Here is a 15,114-nt window from a genome sequence, read left to right on the forward strand (position 1 = left end):
GGGCATCAGGACAGCCCAGCCACAAGAAGGCCAACCAAGCCTGCTGGCCAACTTCCAACAGGTGATTCGAGCCACACACCATTGCCTGAGGTCCCGTCTACTCAGAATCAAAAGCTTCCTATCTCCACAGTACGCCCCCCACCACAGGCACACTGGACCCCCTGACCTGACAGGATCATGAAGGATGTGTGTGGCACACATGCAAGTTATTAATAACAATGAAACACATTTTACCACAGTCTGCTGTCCCCTGCCCAACCTATCCTGAACCTGTTCATTGTCAGGAAACATCTGAAAATAGTACATTTAAAAAGTTTAGCCTAGGGGGGATCCCTGGGTGGCGCAGCGGTTTGGCGCCTGCCTTTGGCCCAGGGCGCGGTCCTGGAGAGCCGGGATCGAATCCCACGTCGGGCTCCCGGTGCATGGAGCCTGCTTCTCCCTCTGCCTGTGTCTCTGCCTCTCTCTCTCACTGTGTTCCTATCATGGATGGATAAAAATTAAAAAAAAAAAAAAAAAAAAAAAAGTTTAGCCTAGGGATCCCTGGGTGGCGCAGTGGTTTACGCCTGCCTTTGGCCCAAGGCGCGATCCTGGAGACCCGGGATCGAATCCCACGTCGGGCTCCCGGTGCATGGAGCCTGCTTCTCCCTCTGCCTGTGTCTCTGCCTCTCTCTCTCTCTCACTGTGTGCCTATCATAAAAATAAAATAAAATAAAATAAAATAAAATAAAATAAAATAAAATAAAATAAAATAAAATAAAATAAAATAAAATAAAATAAAAAGTTTAAAAAAATAAAAATAAAAAGTTTAGCCTAAAAAAAAATAATAATAATAAAAAAATAAAAAGTTTAGTCTGTGGACCTATGGTGGGGACCACTTAATTCAAGAATGTTCCCAAAGACCAAGTGTTTATCCAAACCATTAGCTAAATCCCACCCCCCCATCACATTATTCAGTTATTCATGCCCTTCTTAGGGTACAGACTGCATCATGCCCAGTTCTTGGGGAGGGGGGCAGACAGACAGGAAACTCAGCCCCTGACCTTAGGGACAGACACCCAGGGAGGTAGTAGCGCATGGAGGCTGACATTACAGGCGAGTAGCACCGGGCATAAGAAACCGGGAGAAGCAGCAATCAGCATGGCCACCACTGGGAGGACTGGGGGGACATTGAGGACCACCGGAGTCACCTCCCTAAGGGCCAGAGCACAGACGGGGAGGGTCCTGCTTACAGCCACCAAAGGTTGGGCCACAGTCTTCCTCCCAAACCAGCCAGATAAGCCCCTGCCCTGCTGAGGATAGAGGGTGTTCTCTGCATCTCATTTACATGATGTGCCCTATCACCTCACTGACCTGCCCAGCCCAATCCTTAGAAGCACCAGGTACCTGCAGTGACACACCAAGAGGCCTGGACTACTGTCAGGGCCATCCTCCCAACACTCCATCCAGACTTCATCAGATCTGTCATTATGTGCAGTCCCTCACCAGTCCTGCCCAAGACAGCCCTGCCATATCTTAACAATGAAAGCTTCTACCATTTACGTCTCCTGCCTGCACAGACAGAAGCATCCACTCAGGGAAGAGCAGAGACCTGGTTACAGGAGCAGGAGGGCCCCACACAGACATGGGGCTCAGCTCAAGCTATACGTGTGATCACTTCTCCAAGGACAAGATCACAGCTGGAATTCAGTATCCACCCACTTCCCTCGGCCCTACCTACAGGTGTACCATCCACAAACACACTGGCTTCCTCTCTATCAGTTTAGAGGAACTAAAAAGCATTTTAAATCAGCTTAAAAATGCAAAATGAATCTTACAGAGAAACCTGTGTCAGCAATCATTCTGAAAACGTGAAAGCACATTTCACGTGTTACGTGATATGGTACCGGACTATAAGAGCAAATTTAATATTTATAGCGCATAGTAACAACAAGCAACAAAATGAAGGTACCATTTGTCTTGGAAAGCAAATTTATGTTCTCAAGTGAGTAGGTAATTATTTAGAAACCATTTAATTTTCTATTAGTCTATTTAACCCTCAGTCTTGTGTTCTAATTAACAAAGTTGACGGTCATCAAACTTGGCAAGCCACGTGACACTGGATCAGCAGGATGAAAGTTTCTCTGTCAGAAACTCTGCATGATAGACAGGATCTGAGACCCTGAAATTGTGTGCACATCCCCAAGCTCCTGGCCAGTGGCTGCAGTCCACAAACCACTGGCAGGACATGTGGCAACAATGAGTTTCCTCACTGCTCTGCCTGCCACAGCATCACACCCATACGGAAAAGGGCTTGCAGCAATTCTACAACTCACACACATCTGTTTGCAGAATGTGAACCAGATCTATGATTTTTAAAAGATATGGCTTGGTTTCATTTATTTAAAAAACATTTCATCTATTTTTTCAAGTAATCTCTATACCCAATGTGGGGCTCAAAGCCACAAACCTGAGATCAAGAGTCACATGTTCCACCGAGCCAGGAACCCCAGATATGGAATGATTTTTTTTAAAAGATTTTATTTATTTGGTCTTAAAAAAATTAAAAAAAAAAAATTGGGGCAGCCCCGGTGGCGCAGCGGTTTAGCGCCGCCTGCAACCCAGGGCGTGATCCTGGAGACCCTGGATCGAGTCCCACATCAGGCTCTCTATATGATGCCTGCGTCTCTGCCTCTCTCTCTCTCTGACTCTATGAATAAACAAATAAATAAAAATCTTTAAAAAATATTTAAAAAAAGATTTTATTTATTTGGGACGCCTCGGTGGCTCAGCAGTTAAGCGTCTCCCTTCAGCTCAGGGAGTGATCCTGGAGTCCCAGGATTGAGTCCCACATCAGGCTCCATGCATGGAACCTGTTTCTCCCTCTGCCTGTGTCTCTGCCCACCCCCTCCCCCCGCTCTCTCTCTCTGTCTCTCATGAATAAATAAAATCTTTAAAAAAATATATTTTATTTATTTATTCATGAAAGACAGAGAGAGAGAGAGAGAGAGAGAGAGAGGCAGAGACATAGGCATAGAGAGAAGCAGGCTCCATGCAGGGAGCCCGACGTGGGACTCGATTCCAGGTCTCCAGGATCACGCCCTGAGCTGAAGGCAGACGCTCAACCACTGAGCCACCCAGGCGTCCCTGGCTTGGTTTTAAATAATAGATACACTTTTTTGTAAGAATTTCGAAATAAAACAACAGCTTGGATTTAGGTTACAATAAACACCTCTTCTTTCTTCACAAAAATCCAACCCTTTTTGGGGGACCTGGGTGGCTCAGTAGGTTAAGCATCTGCCTTTGGCTCAGATCATGATCCCAGGGTCCTGGGATCGAGCTCTCTCTCTCTCTCTCTCCTCTCTCTTTCTCTCTCAAATAAATAAAACCTTTAAAAAATAAATCCAACCCTTTTCAAATAAAAACCAGCCAGACAGGGATGCCTGGGTGGCTCAGTAACTGAGCGACAGCCTTTCAGCTCTGGGCGATCCCAGAGTTCCGGGATTGAGTCCCACATCGAGCTCCCTGCATGGAACCTGCCTCTCCTCCCTCTGCCTATGTCTCTGCCTCTCTCTCTCTCTCTTGTGAATAAACAAAGAAAATCTTAAAAAAAAAAAAAAAAAAAAAACCCACCAGCCAGATGTTCTGACACACATGGAACTGGCCCTGTCGTCCTGTTTCGGGGGAAAGGGTCTGCCTGACCAGGCCCGGAGGCTGCATACCTCATTATTAGAGGGCTCTCCAGGCTAAGGAGCAGGGAGGTCCCAACCCAGAGTGGAACCTACTCTGAAGCTCCAGGACAGTTCCCTGAGGTCAGGTTATAACTGTTTGCATGTTTCAATATAACTCATATTCTGGCTTCTGAGCCCAAATCACCCTGGGTACCAGGGAGATGGAGCGGCACGCCCCCCTCCAGATAGGACCTCACAGAGAGGGCTGTACCAGCAGCAGACATCTGGTCACGTGCTTTGTCCATTTGCGCTAACCCAGGCCCACAAGATGCAGAGAACTGGCCCTGCACACGCTGTCAAGGGGTATGAATGAATAAGCCCTCCTGAAAGCTATTTGGCTGAGTGTGTCAGGAGCCACAGAAAACACTGTTCCCTTAACTCACTAACTGTACTTCTGAAACTTCAGCCCAAGGAAATCCAATGTAAAAACACACCAGGCGGGTTCAGTCAGTGGAACCTGCAACTCTTCATCTCAGGCTCATGGATTTGAGCCTCACACTGGGTGTAGAGGTTACTGAAAAACAAATCTTAAAAAAAAATTTTTTTTTTAAACAAGCAGACAAAAACCCCACACATCTGTGGCGTTGGTCAGGAATGAAATTATGAGGGCCAGTCTGAGAAAGACAAAAGAGGACCGGTAAAGGAAGATGTAGGTATGAGACAGAGGATTGGCTACATGAAAGTAAGATGTTTGAGGTCTGAGATAAAACAAAATCTGACCCTCAGATTCTAACCAGAAAATGGTCTTTCATCACTCTAGATGTAGAAGACCTCTCCTGTCCCTGGAAGACCCCCTTCCTCCACTGCCCCTCTGGGGCTGCACTGCATCCAACAGCATCTGTGAAGACAGCCCTCAGGTGCTTTGCTCCCTGTGGTGCACATCTACTTTGGCACCTGACACAAAGAACAGGCTTGGAGAGAGCCAAGAACTAAGCCCAGGAAACAGTGCTGCCTCCTGGCCACCCGACTGTCCACCCACTGGACAGAACTCCCAGAAACTCTGGTGCCAAAAATCTCTCTTAGGGGGATGGCATCTATCACTACTAGGGCTCCTTGCATCACCCACCCGTAGACAGGTCAGTAACCAACACACCTGAGTTCCAGGGAGACAGCTACCAGAGCTGCCCCAGGCTTTCAGTCCAGAAATCCTTCTAGAAGAACTTATTCCCACTAACCCTGAACATATGCACTGCAGTGAGAAGCTTCTAAGGATCACGATGACAATCCAGTTCTATCCAACAGTCATATGGTGCTGGTCCTGACCCAGATGGAGAGGCAACTCCACAGCATACTCAGGGTGTTCTCAATTCTCAGGGACATGAGGCACTAACATAAAAGTTGTCTGGAAATTCCAGCAACTGCTTTTTCAGCTAAACTTTTTATTTCGCGATACTGTAGATTTTATGCATATTCATAAACAGTAATAAAAAACTATCCTTTGACCGATTGCTTCCAGCAGTAACTTTTTTTTTTAAGATTTTATTTATTTATTCATGATAGACATAGAGAAGGAGAGAAAGAGAGAGAGATAAAGAGAGATAGAGAGAGGAGAGGCAGAGACACAGGCAGAGGGAGAAGCAGGCTCCATGCCGGGAGCCCGATGTGGGACTCGATCCCAGGACTCCAGGATCACACCCTGGGCCAAAGGCAGGTGCCAAACCGCTGAGCCACCCAGAGAGCCCCCAGCAGTAACTTTTTACAAACCGGACAGTGACACAGCTCCTGGCCCTATGCAGACCACTCTGGCTGACACGTGCTCTTATGTGTGTGTTAGTTTTGTGCACTTTTTAAAAAGAGAGTAGGGTAAAATATTTCTTTTTTGTAAGTAACCTCTGACCCCCAACATGGGGCTTGAACTCACAATCCCGAGATCAAGACTTGCCTGCTCCACAGACTGAGCCAGCCAGGTGCCCTATCCTGTGTACTTTTACCAGATATCCACTGCCAGTGAAGATATACAGGCGTTCCATCCCACAAGGGCTGCCCAGAGCCTAGGCCCTGCCAACATAATCTGCTTGCCACCTCTGCAACTGTCCCTGGAGAATGTTCTATAAATGGGAACCATATCGTAAACAACCTTTCAGGATTGGCTCTTCTCATTCAAGAGTGTCAGCAGGGGCACGTGGGTGGCTCAGTTGGTGAAGTGCCTGCCTTCTGCTCAAGTCATGATCCCAGGGTCCTGGGATGGAGCCCCATGTTGGGCTCCCTGCTCAGTGAGGAGTCTGCTTCTGCTTCTGCTTCTCCCTCTCCTCTCCTCACCTCCCCCACTCATGCTTGATCTCTCTCAAGTAAATAAATAAAAATCTTAAAAAAAAAAAAAAAAAACCTATCAGCAGGTCTGAGGATAAGACACTGAGCTGTGCCTCCTGTATGCAGTCAGGTTATAGGACCTTCCAGGCAAAACTAATAAATAGACAAATCACAAAAAGAAGGCAGAGGAGACACAGACACACTAAATGTGTGCAACTGCTAGATGGAGCAAGAGAAGGATTGACATTGACTTTTGCTGCTACTATCCCTTGCACATTACTGGCTGATGGTGCTGTGACAGGGAGCACACTTGGTAAACACACAGTCCAGCATCTATGGTGTGCCAAGCAGCCAGTCATTCCTTCAGAAATCAGAATTATCAGCGGAACCAAGCACGTGCCTGAGTAACTGGGTCGCACATGCAAGGCAGGCTGCAAGCCCTCCCTCCACCCACTGCCTCTTCCTTCACAAAACCCTTCATCATTCTTTCTTTCACTTAGGAAGGCCTTTCCCATTTTGAGATACAAAATATTCCCCCAAGTTTTTCCATAATTCTTTTATAGTTCTGCTTTTTAGATTTAATGATTTAATCTATCCAGAATTTATTTTGGTACATGTGATGTAGTCTCTCCCCAAATAACAGCAACTATTCCAAACCATTTCATACACAATCCTCTTTTCTGCTACTGCGTGAAATGCCACTATAGTGACATATGAATTCTAAGATGAACCACACTCTGCTTCTGGATTTTCTATTTTGTTCCATTAAACTACTTACCTATTACCAGACCAACACATTAATTTGGGGGGAGAAAAAAATTTAAAACAAAAAATTTTCTTAAGATTTAATTTATTTATTCATGAGAGACACTGAGAGAGGCAGAGACATAGGCAAGGAAAGAAGCAAGTTCCCTGCAGGGAGCCCGATGTGGGACTCAATCTCAGGACCCCATGATTACACCCTGAGCCAAAGGCACAAGCTCAACCCCTGAGCCACCCAGGTGCCACAGGGGAGAAAAAAATTTAATATCTACCACTATCATCCTCACTGGCATTTGTTTTTCAAAATCCTATAAATTTTTTAAAATTATTTATTTATTTATTTATTTTGAAATGTTTTTATTTTTTATTTTTTTATTTATGATAGTCACACAGAGAGAGAGAGAGACAGGCAGAGACACAGGCAGAGGGAGAAGCAGGCTCCATGCACTGGGAGCCCGACGTGGGATTCGATCCCAGGTCTCCAGGATCGTGCCCTGGGCCAAAGGCAGGCGCCAAACCGCTGCACCACCCAGGGATCCCTTATTTATTTGTGATAGTCAGAGAGAGAGAGAGAGAGAGAGAGAGAGAGAGAGAGAGAGAGAGAGAGAGAGAGGCAGAGACACAGGCAGAGGGAGAAGCAGGCTCCATGCACCGGGAGCCCGACGTGGGATTCGATCCCGGGTCTCCAGGATCACGCCCTGGGCCAAAGGCAGGCGCTAAACCGCTGCGACCCAGGGATTCCAAAATCCTATAAATTTTTTGATGTGCCAAACCCTCATCCTCCACCCCTGAAAACCTTTGAACTCAGAAGCCTTCTGAGGAAGAGCCAAGCTCCCCAGGAGCTCTCTTGGCAAGATACGAGTGACTGCCAGAAGGGATGCCCTGTGAAGCCTGAAATCAGGACTGTCTAAACTGAACCCAAACAATGGCCACAGGTTTCCAGGAGCTAAGATCTGTTCCTAAAGAGCTGGAAATTGTGGGGGCACCTGGCTGGCTTAGGCGGTGGAATGTGCAACTCTCAATCTCAGGGTCATGAGTTTGAGCCCCCCTTTGGGCATAGTGATTACTTTAAAAATAATAATAATAAAAATAAAATAAGTAAAGCAAAACAAAATCAGCACCTAAGTATGAGGGAGTTCCTTGACAAGACAACCATTTCTCTACCTGTGTGTCCTTCTGGAGACTCTGCACAGGACAGGCATCTGATATCCTCGTGTATAAAAAGGGGACAATACCAGGGCAATCATGGGGAGAGAATTAATTGAAAAGATGTATTAATCACTTAGTACAGGGGATCCCTGGGTGGCGCAGCAGTTTGGCGCCTGCCTTTGGCCCAGGGCGCGATCCTGGAGACCCAGGATCGAATCCCACGTCGGGCTCCCGATGCATGGAGCCTGCCTCTCCCTCTGCCTATGTCTCTGCCTCTCTCTCTCTCTCTGTGTGTGACTATCATAAATTTAAAAAAAATTTAAAAAATAATAAAAAAATAAAAATAAAAAATCACTTAGTGCAGTGCTGAGCACACTACGGACATTGCTGTAGTTGGTAGTTTCCATTGTCATTAGCTCCAAGCAGCCAGCTTTTACTTTAGGGTCAATTTGGTTAAAACTGACCTTTTTTCCCCATCATCCCTTTGCGTGATCAGAGTCCTAATTCTGTAGCAGATGAGACTCAAGATTTTTTTTTTTAAGATTTTTATTTATTTATTCATGAGAGACACAGAAAGAGGCAGAGACAGGAGAAGCAGGCTCCGTGCAAGGAGCCCTGGGAGTCAATCCTGAGACTCCAGGATCAAGCCCTGAGCCAAAGGGAGATGCTCAACCACTGAGCCACTCAGGTGTCCCAAGACTCAAGATTTTCTTTTTTTTTTTTTTTTTTTTTTTTATAATAGTTTTTTTTTTTTTTTTTTTTTTTTTTTATTTATGATAGTCACAGAGAGAGAGAGAGAGGCAGAGACACAGGCAGAGGGAGAAGCAGGCTCCATGCACCGGGAGCCCGACGTGGGATTCGATCCTGGGTCTCCAGGATCGCGCCCCGGGCCAAAGGCAGGCGCCAAACCGCTGCGCCACCCAGGGATCCCAAGACTCAAGATTTTCAAGTGAGGTTGTTGTGAACTGGGGCTATAGCAGGGGCCAACTGGCGTTGGCCAGTTGAGTCCAGTTGGCCAGTTGGCCAGTGTGAGTGGTCACTCACAGGATAGCGACGTGTCCCACTCCTTGCTCAAGACCACGCACTGAGGGATCCCTGGGTGGCTCAGCGGTTTAGCACCTGCCTTTGGCCTGGGGTGTGATCCTGGAGTCCTGGGATCAAGTCCCACATCAGGCTCATCATGCATGGAGCCTGCTTCTCCTTCTGCCTGTATCTCTGCCTCTCTCTTTCTCTCTGTGTCTCTCAGGAATAAATAAATAAAATCTTAAAAAAAAAAAAAAAAAAAAAAGACCATGCACTGCACCAGCCTTTCCTCTGGGGGCTGCTTCTCAAGTCAACACATAATCAGGAGTGTGTGGGGGGTGGGTTCAACTAAGGTGTCCTGGTGCCTTCCTCCCAACCCCAGAACACTTGAGTACAAGGCAGATGTGAGATTCACTCTTTCCATGCAGAGAACAGCAACTCTGCCTGCCTTTAGATGTCTGGACCTGACAAGGGACACAGGTGCTGATGGAAGCATCTCTAAAATGACAAGCAGGAAAAGATCCAGTAATCACATTAAAGATTGAGGGTAGGTGTGCTTAGGGTAAGGGAGACACAGGTGCCAGGATTCACCCTACGTTTTTTAAATTTTTTTTGAGAGACAGCCGGGGCAGGGAGAAGGGGCAGAGGGAGAGAGAATCTTAAGCAGACTCCTCACTGAGCATGGAGACTGAAGTGGGGCTTGATCCCAGGACCCTGAGGTCATGACCTCAGCCAAAACCAAAATTTGGATGCCTAACTGAATGAGCCCCCCAGGCGCCCTTGGGTTCACCCTACTTCTTAGATAGATTTCCTGTTGCTGAGACCAGATTACACATGTGAAGACAGCCAAGGTAGCCATTATTTAAGAAAGTCAAATAGGTATACCTTCATCATCTTCAGGGGTCCTCCCCTTAGATTTATCATTGTCCTTAGTTTTTTGCTTCATCCTGGAGGTGTTAAAATAGCAAGTGCCACCTGTAAGGAATAGGGAACATGTCAACAAGATCTGCCACTACAGGGGAGCATCAGGAGAAGAGTGCATTCTTTAATAACCAAACCAAAACAGAAGCCATCTGAAACCTACATGCCTAAGATCTAGAAGTTTGTGGTAACCACTCTTAGTATAATAACTGCTAATTATAGAATAATAAACTACTTCAACCTATAGAATACCTTTGTAATTCAAATTAGCAATGCAAAGGAAAAAAACTTATGACCATATACTGAGCAAGTCTCATGAGTTTGGTGGAGAACAACCCCTTCTATACACACACTTTATTTTATTTTTTTTTTCACACAGTCACTTTAAATGAATTTAAACAAATGAGCAACATGGTGGTTTGACATGTGCAGCAGCAACAGCAACCCAGTGGCCACCATCACCAAGACACAACACTTCTCACATGAAAGGCTCTGTATTGTCCACTGTCTAATTAAATTAATGTTTAAAAGGAGAGGAAAGAGGGCAGCCCCGGTGGCACAGCGGTTTAGTACCGCCTGCAACCCGGGGTGTGATCCTGGAGACGGGGGATCGAGTCCCACATCAGGGTCCTTGCATGGAGCCTGCTTCTCCCTCTGCCTGTGTCTCTGTCTCTCTCTGTGTGTGCGTGTGTGTCTCTCATGAATAAATAAATAAAATCTTAAAAAAAAAATAAAAATAAAAATAAAAAAATAAAAGGAGAGGAAAGAGGGACACCTGGGTAGCTCAGTGGTTGAGCATCTGCCTTCGGCTCAGGGCATGATCCTGTGTCCTTGGATCGAGTCCTGCATCAGGCTCCCTGTGAGGAGCCTGCTTCTCCTTCTATGTCTCTGCCTCTCTCTCTCTCCCTCTCCTGAATAAATAAAATCTTTAAAAAAAAGGAAAAGAAAGTGTCCCACCAACTCTGACAGCTGTACGTTTCTTCACAACGTTAAAGGCACCACAAATGAGAACATTTTGATGCCCCTTGACAAGGGCTCAGGCTAGCTAAAGAGTGAAGCGTGTGCCACTGGGTGCCTTATGTGGGCAAACACAGAAGATGAGCGAGTTGATGCCGAGTGGTTCTTCCTGACCACATGTGGGCACCAAGCCACCTACTGTCCTCTAAGAGCTGGAAGACTACACTTCTCCCTATTCCAACCGGATAGAGGGGAAGTAAGATCACGGGTGTCAATCCTGAAGATCCTAAGTCCTTTTGCCCTAAGATCTCTCCTAAGGATGTCATGGTATCTCACTGAATGATGAAACTGTTAAGAATGAATTACTTGTGACCTATTTGTAGTTGCCTACTGGATATAAACATACAGAGCCACTTTGAAGATCCTTACTAGACATTCTTGCAGCTGGCTAGAGAACACGGAAACCCTTGTAAGCAGCCCAATTATTGCTGTACGCCAGAATTTAAAATACAGGGAGGTGGATGACTCAAATAAGCACAAGTGGCCTATTCAGACCTTATCTTTCTGTAAACTTCACTTTAGAGCATCTATGGGCTCACATTACACAGAAGCCAAATTCCTCTGATTTTGTTTCTCAGTGTCAAACCAGCCACATCACCCTAATTTATTTACAGATGTCACAGGATGTGCCTATCACCTGTTTCAGAAGATACACACCTAAGAGTTTCCAGAGTCTGACTGGATTCTGGACTAGATGCTGTCTCAACAACAATCCAGTGAGCCCTTCAAAGGTAGGCGTTAGCAGGCACAGCTGCAAACTCTGAAAAGAAACAAAAAACACAGAGGATGGATCACACTAATACCACACCAGAGCAATGTGGACCGAAAATCTTGAGTCTGTAGCAAAATCTCCTCTGAGAACTCAAATATTTATAATGTTTACATTGCCCTGATATATGATCTAAGCATTATTTCAAACTTTCAACATCAAAACAAAAGTGATGCAAAGAAGCCCGTCAAAGAAACATAGAAGGAAAGGCAGGGAGTGCAGGCTGCCATTCTGTGCCCTGAGGATCACAGCTCCCTGGAAGAGCGAAGTGGAAGGGAGGGCCCAGAGCACTTACACCTGACCTCTCCAGACAATGTTCCTTGCAGAACATTTTCAGGAACAATAGGGGGTTACTAGTCTGTCTTTCTGAAGTTCTGCTTCCAAGATGAGCATTTTCCCACTTGTGTTTTATGTCAAGGTCAATGATCCAATTTAATTTTTTTATCTCTTTGTTGGCATTTTCTTCATTTGTTTTATTTCTTTGTTTTTAATTTTTTCCTTAGCTCATCTCTGCCCTGCTATCAAGGAAAGTAATACCTCGGGGTGCCTGAGTGGCTCATTCGGTAAAGTGTCTGCCTTCAGCTCAGATCAGGATCCTGGGGTCCTGGGATAGAGCCCCACATTGGGTTCCCTGCTCAGTGGAGAGGTTTCTCCCTATGCTCCCCGCTTGTGCTTGCTCTCACTCTAATAAACAAAACATTTAAAAAAAAAAGTAATATCCTGCTCAATGTTTTTGGGTAGCAAGCACATTCCATGTAATTTCCTGTTAGCAGCAGGAAGAACATTCCTCATCTAAAGTTATCTTCCCACTTAATTAAAACTACTACACCTGGCTCAGTGATGATTGAGTTCAGTAGTCCTATAAGGAGTAGAGACAGAATGTAGACTGGGCCTAATAAACGAGTATCATGAATTTGAAAGATATAAAAATTTAAAAATTGTCATTCTCCAAAGTCAGATCCAAACAGTTTGTTTAACCCAGGTTACTTTAGTTTACTTCCATTACAGCCACTGGTGAGGGAGCCTGCGGAGATTCCACAATATGTGAATTTCCTACTTCAGCCTTTCCTTTCATAGAATAAGCATGGGGTCAGACTAAAGACAATATTAATTATGATTCTCTTTTTCAATAGAACTAAAAGTAGAAAGAAAAAAAGTGTAATACATCTATACGTCCCTCAGGTTCAGGCTCGGGAGGAACAACCAGTGATCTACAATAGAACTATAATTCAAACGGGTCTTCAAGTTACGGTAAAAAAGAACAATAATAAATTATGACCTCAAGTATGTTAAGCTCCTAAGAAAGGACTGGAAGAAAAAGCAGCCAAAATGGCACTAGAGCTTGGGATCCTTGTTTCTAGGTAGAGGTCACTTGAGCAGATTCTGAAGCACAGCCCTCACTTAAGAGTGCTCAATTAGGGGGATCCCTGGGTGGCTCAGTGGTTTGGCGCCTGCCTTTGGCCCAGGGCGCCATCCTGGAGTCCCGGGATCGAGTTCCACGTCGGGCTCCCGACATGGAGCCTGCTTCTCCCTCCTCCTGTGTCTCTGCCTCTCTCTATCATAATAAATAAATCTTTAAAAAAAAAAAAGAGTGCTCAATTAATCCAGGTCCATAACGCCCTCCACTAGGAGACAAACCTAAGACAGCTGAGGGAGATCTGCTCACACAAAACTGTCCTCCCACTTGAGCAATGGCTGGGTACCATCATCCTCACAACGTCTGTATGTGAGCCAATGGTCAAATAGTTCTCGGTCAAACTCTTACTGGATTCGGTTTTTAAACATTTTTTTAAAACTTTATTTTTAAGTAATCTCTACAGCCCATGTGGATGGGGCTCGAACTCATAACCCGAGGATCTAGCCACTTGCTCCACTGATTGAGCCAGGCATCCCTGGATTCAATTTGAAGACGCCAGGAAAGTAAGCAAATGGGCAGAAAAAAATCAATACACGAGAAAAGGGCTGGAAAGATGCAGGCTGGGGCCTGTGCCGGGTCTCTTCCAGGGCTGCCCTGGGGTGGGGAGAATGGGGGGACCCGTGGCTAGGTGCTGGCTGGGGGTGAAGAGCTGAGGGGTGAGAGAATGAAGGGTGAGGGGATGCGAACATGAGGGGATGGAGGGGTAAGGGAATGAAGGGGTGAGTGGATACGGGGTGAGGGGATGGGGGGTGAGGGGTGAGAGGATGCCTGGGTGAGGGGATGAGCGGTAAGAGAATGAAGGGGTGAGGAGATGGGGGTGAGGGGATGGGGGCTGAGGGGTGAGAGAATGTGGGGTGAGAGGATGCCTGGGTGAGGGGATGGGGGTGAGGGGATGAGGGGTAAGAGAATGAAGGGGTGAGGAGATGGGGGTGAGGGGATGGGGGCTGAGGGGTAAGGGAATGAAGGGATAAGGGAAGGAGGGAATGAAGGGGTGAGGGAAGGGCGGAGGGGATGGGGGCTGAGGGGTGAGAGAATGAGGGTGAGGGGATGCGTGGCTGAGGGGCTGAGGGGATGGGGGTGAGGGGTGAGAGGTAAGGGAATAAAGAGATGAGGGAATGAAGGGGTGAGGGGATGCGTAGGTGAGGGGCTGAGGGGATGGGGGTGAGGAGGGTAAGGGAGTGGAGGGGTGAGGGGATGCGTGGGTGAGGGCATGGGGGGGGTGAGGGCATGGGGGAGGTGAGGGGATGGGGGGAGGTGAGGAGATGGGGGTGGTGAGGGGATGAGGGGTGAGGCTGCAGGAGGGCCCAGCAGCGTGTGGGGCAGGAATGGGCGGTCCCCGACCCCAGGTCGGCGTTTACCTGCTCGGCGTGGTCTCCGGTCCCCACGAGTCGGGTCGGAGGCCTGTGGACCAAGTGGAGGCACCTCCTTCCCGCCCCGGGGGAGAGGCCTAGGGTCCAGCCAGAGCACGGGCCCCGCAGTCGCCCAGACCCCGCAGCAGGGCCCGGGCGAAGAGCGCGCAGCAGGAGGAGAGCGGCCGCCATGTTGGCCCGGAAGCGGCGCCTGCGCAGTGGAGGCCGCGCGAAAGGCGCCTGCGCAGTCGGGGCTGCCCAAGCCGGTTGCCCGCAGTCCAGCCGCTGCCGCGCTCCGCCTGTGTTTCCTAGCCGCCTGCGAGGTGCAGCCAGGTCGCGGGGTCACGGGGCAGAGCGGGAGAGCCCGAGGAAATGAGCCCAGAGAGCCGGCGTCCAGACCCCGGCCTCAGCCCGGACCCCAGCCTCAGCCTCCATCTGTCCGTGTCTTGACCGCAGGGCTTCGCCCTTGCAAGTGCAGCGGTCGGGCCTGGGGTCCAGCCTGGGGCTTAGCGGAGGGAGGCTGGCCTGGAACCCTCGCGTGCCGAGGTCCTTGTCCTAAGAGTGTTTCCTTTCGGATAATCATGGTAACTAGTGACTTTCTGCCAGCGGCACGACGAAGTCTGGAAGTGGAGCCCAGCCCCGGTGACTAGGATGGCAGCCTGGAGTCAGTGTGTCGGCGCCCCCGCCGCCTCTGCTCCACCTGTGCACCCTTTCCCTGCGGCCTGAGGCCCAGCGCCTGAGGGCTCCGCC

At 47.8% G+C, this 15,114-nt stretch overlaps 1 protein-coding gene across 2 annotated transcripts in view; it reads right to left on the reverse strand.

Moving 5' to 3' along the window:
- Window positions 1–14,570, reverse strand: part of SPG7 (SPG7 matrix AAA peptidase subunit, paraplegin) — a 38,826-nt gene extending 24,256 nt beyond the window's left edge. For both annotated transcript variants that reach the window (XM_041770930.1, XM_041770931.1), the window contains exons 1-3: window positions 14,374–14,570; window positions 11,487–11,589; window positions 9,777–9,866 (exon numbers count right to left, since the gene is read on the reverse strand). In XM_041770930.1, coding sequence (XP_041626864.1) covers window positions 9,777–9,866; window positions 11,487–11,589; window positions 14,374–14,556 — 376 coding nt within the window. In that variant the 5' untranslated portion in view covers window positions 14,557–14,570. The remainder of the gene's footprint in view (window positions 1–9,776; window positions 9,867–11,486; window positions 11,590–14,373) is intronic.
- Between the last annotated feature and the right edge of the window lie 544 nt (window positions 14,571–15,114).

Source organism: Vulpes lagopus, chromosome 10, assembly GCF_018345385.1.
Source record: "Vulpes lagopus strain Blue_001 chromosome 10, ASM1834538v1, whole genome shotgun sequence".
Classification (NCBI taxonomy): domain Eukaryota; kingdom Metazoa; phylum Chordata; class Mammalia; order Carnivora; family Canidae; genus Vulpes; species Vulpes lagopus.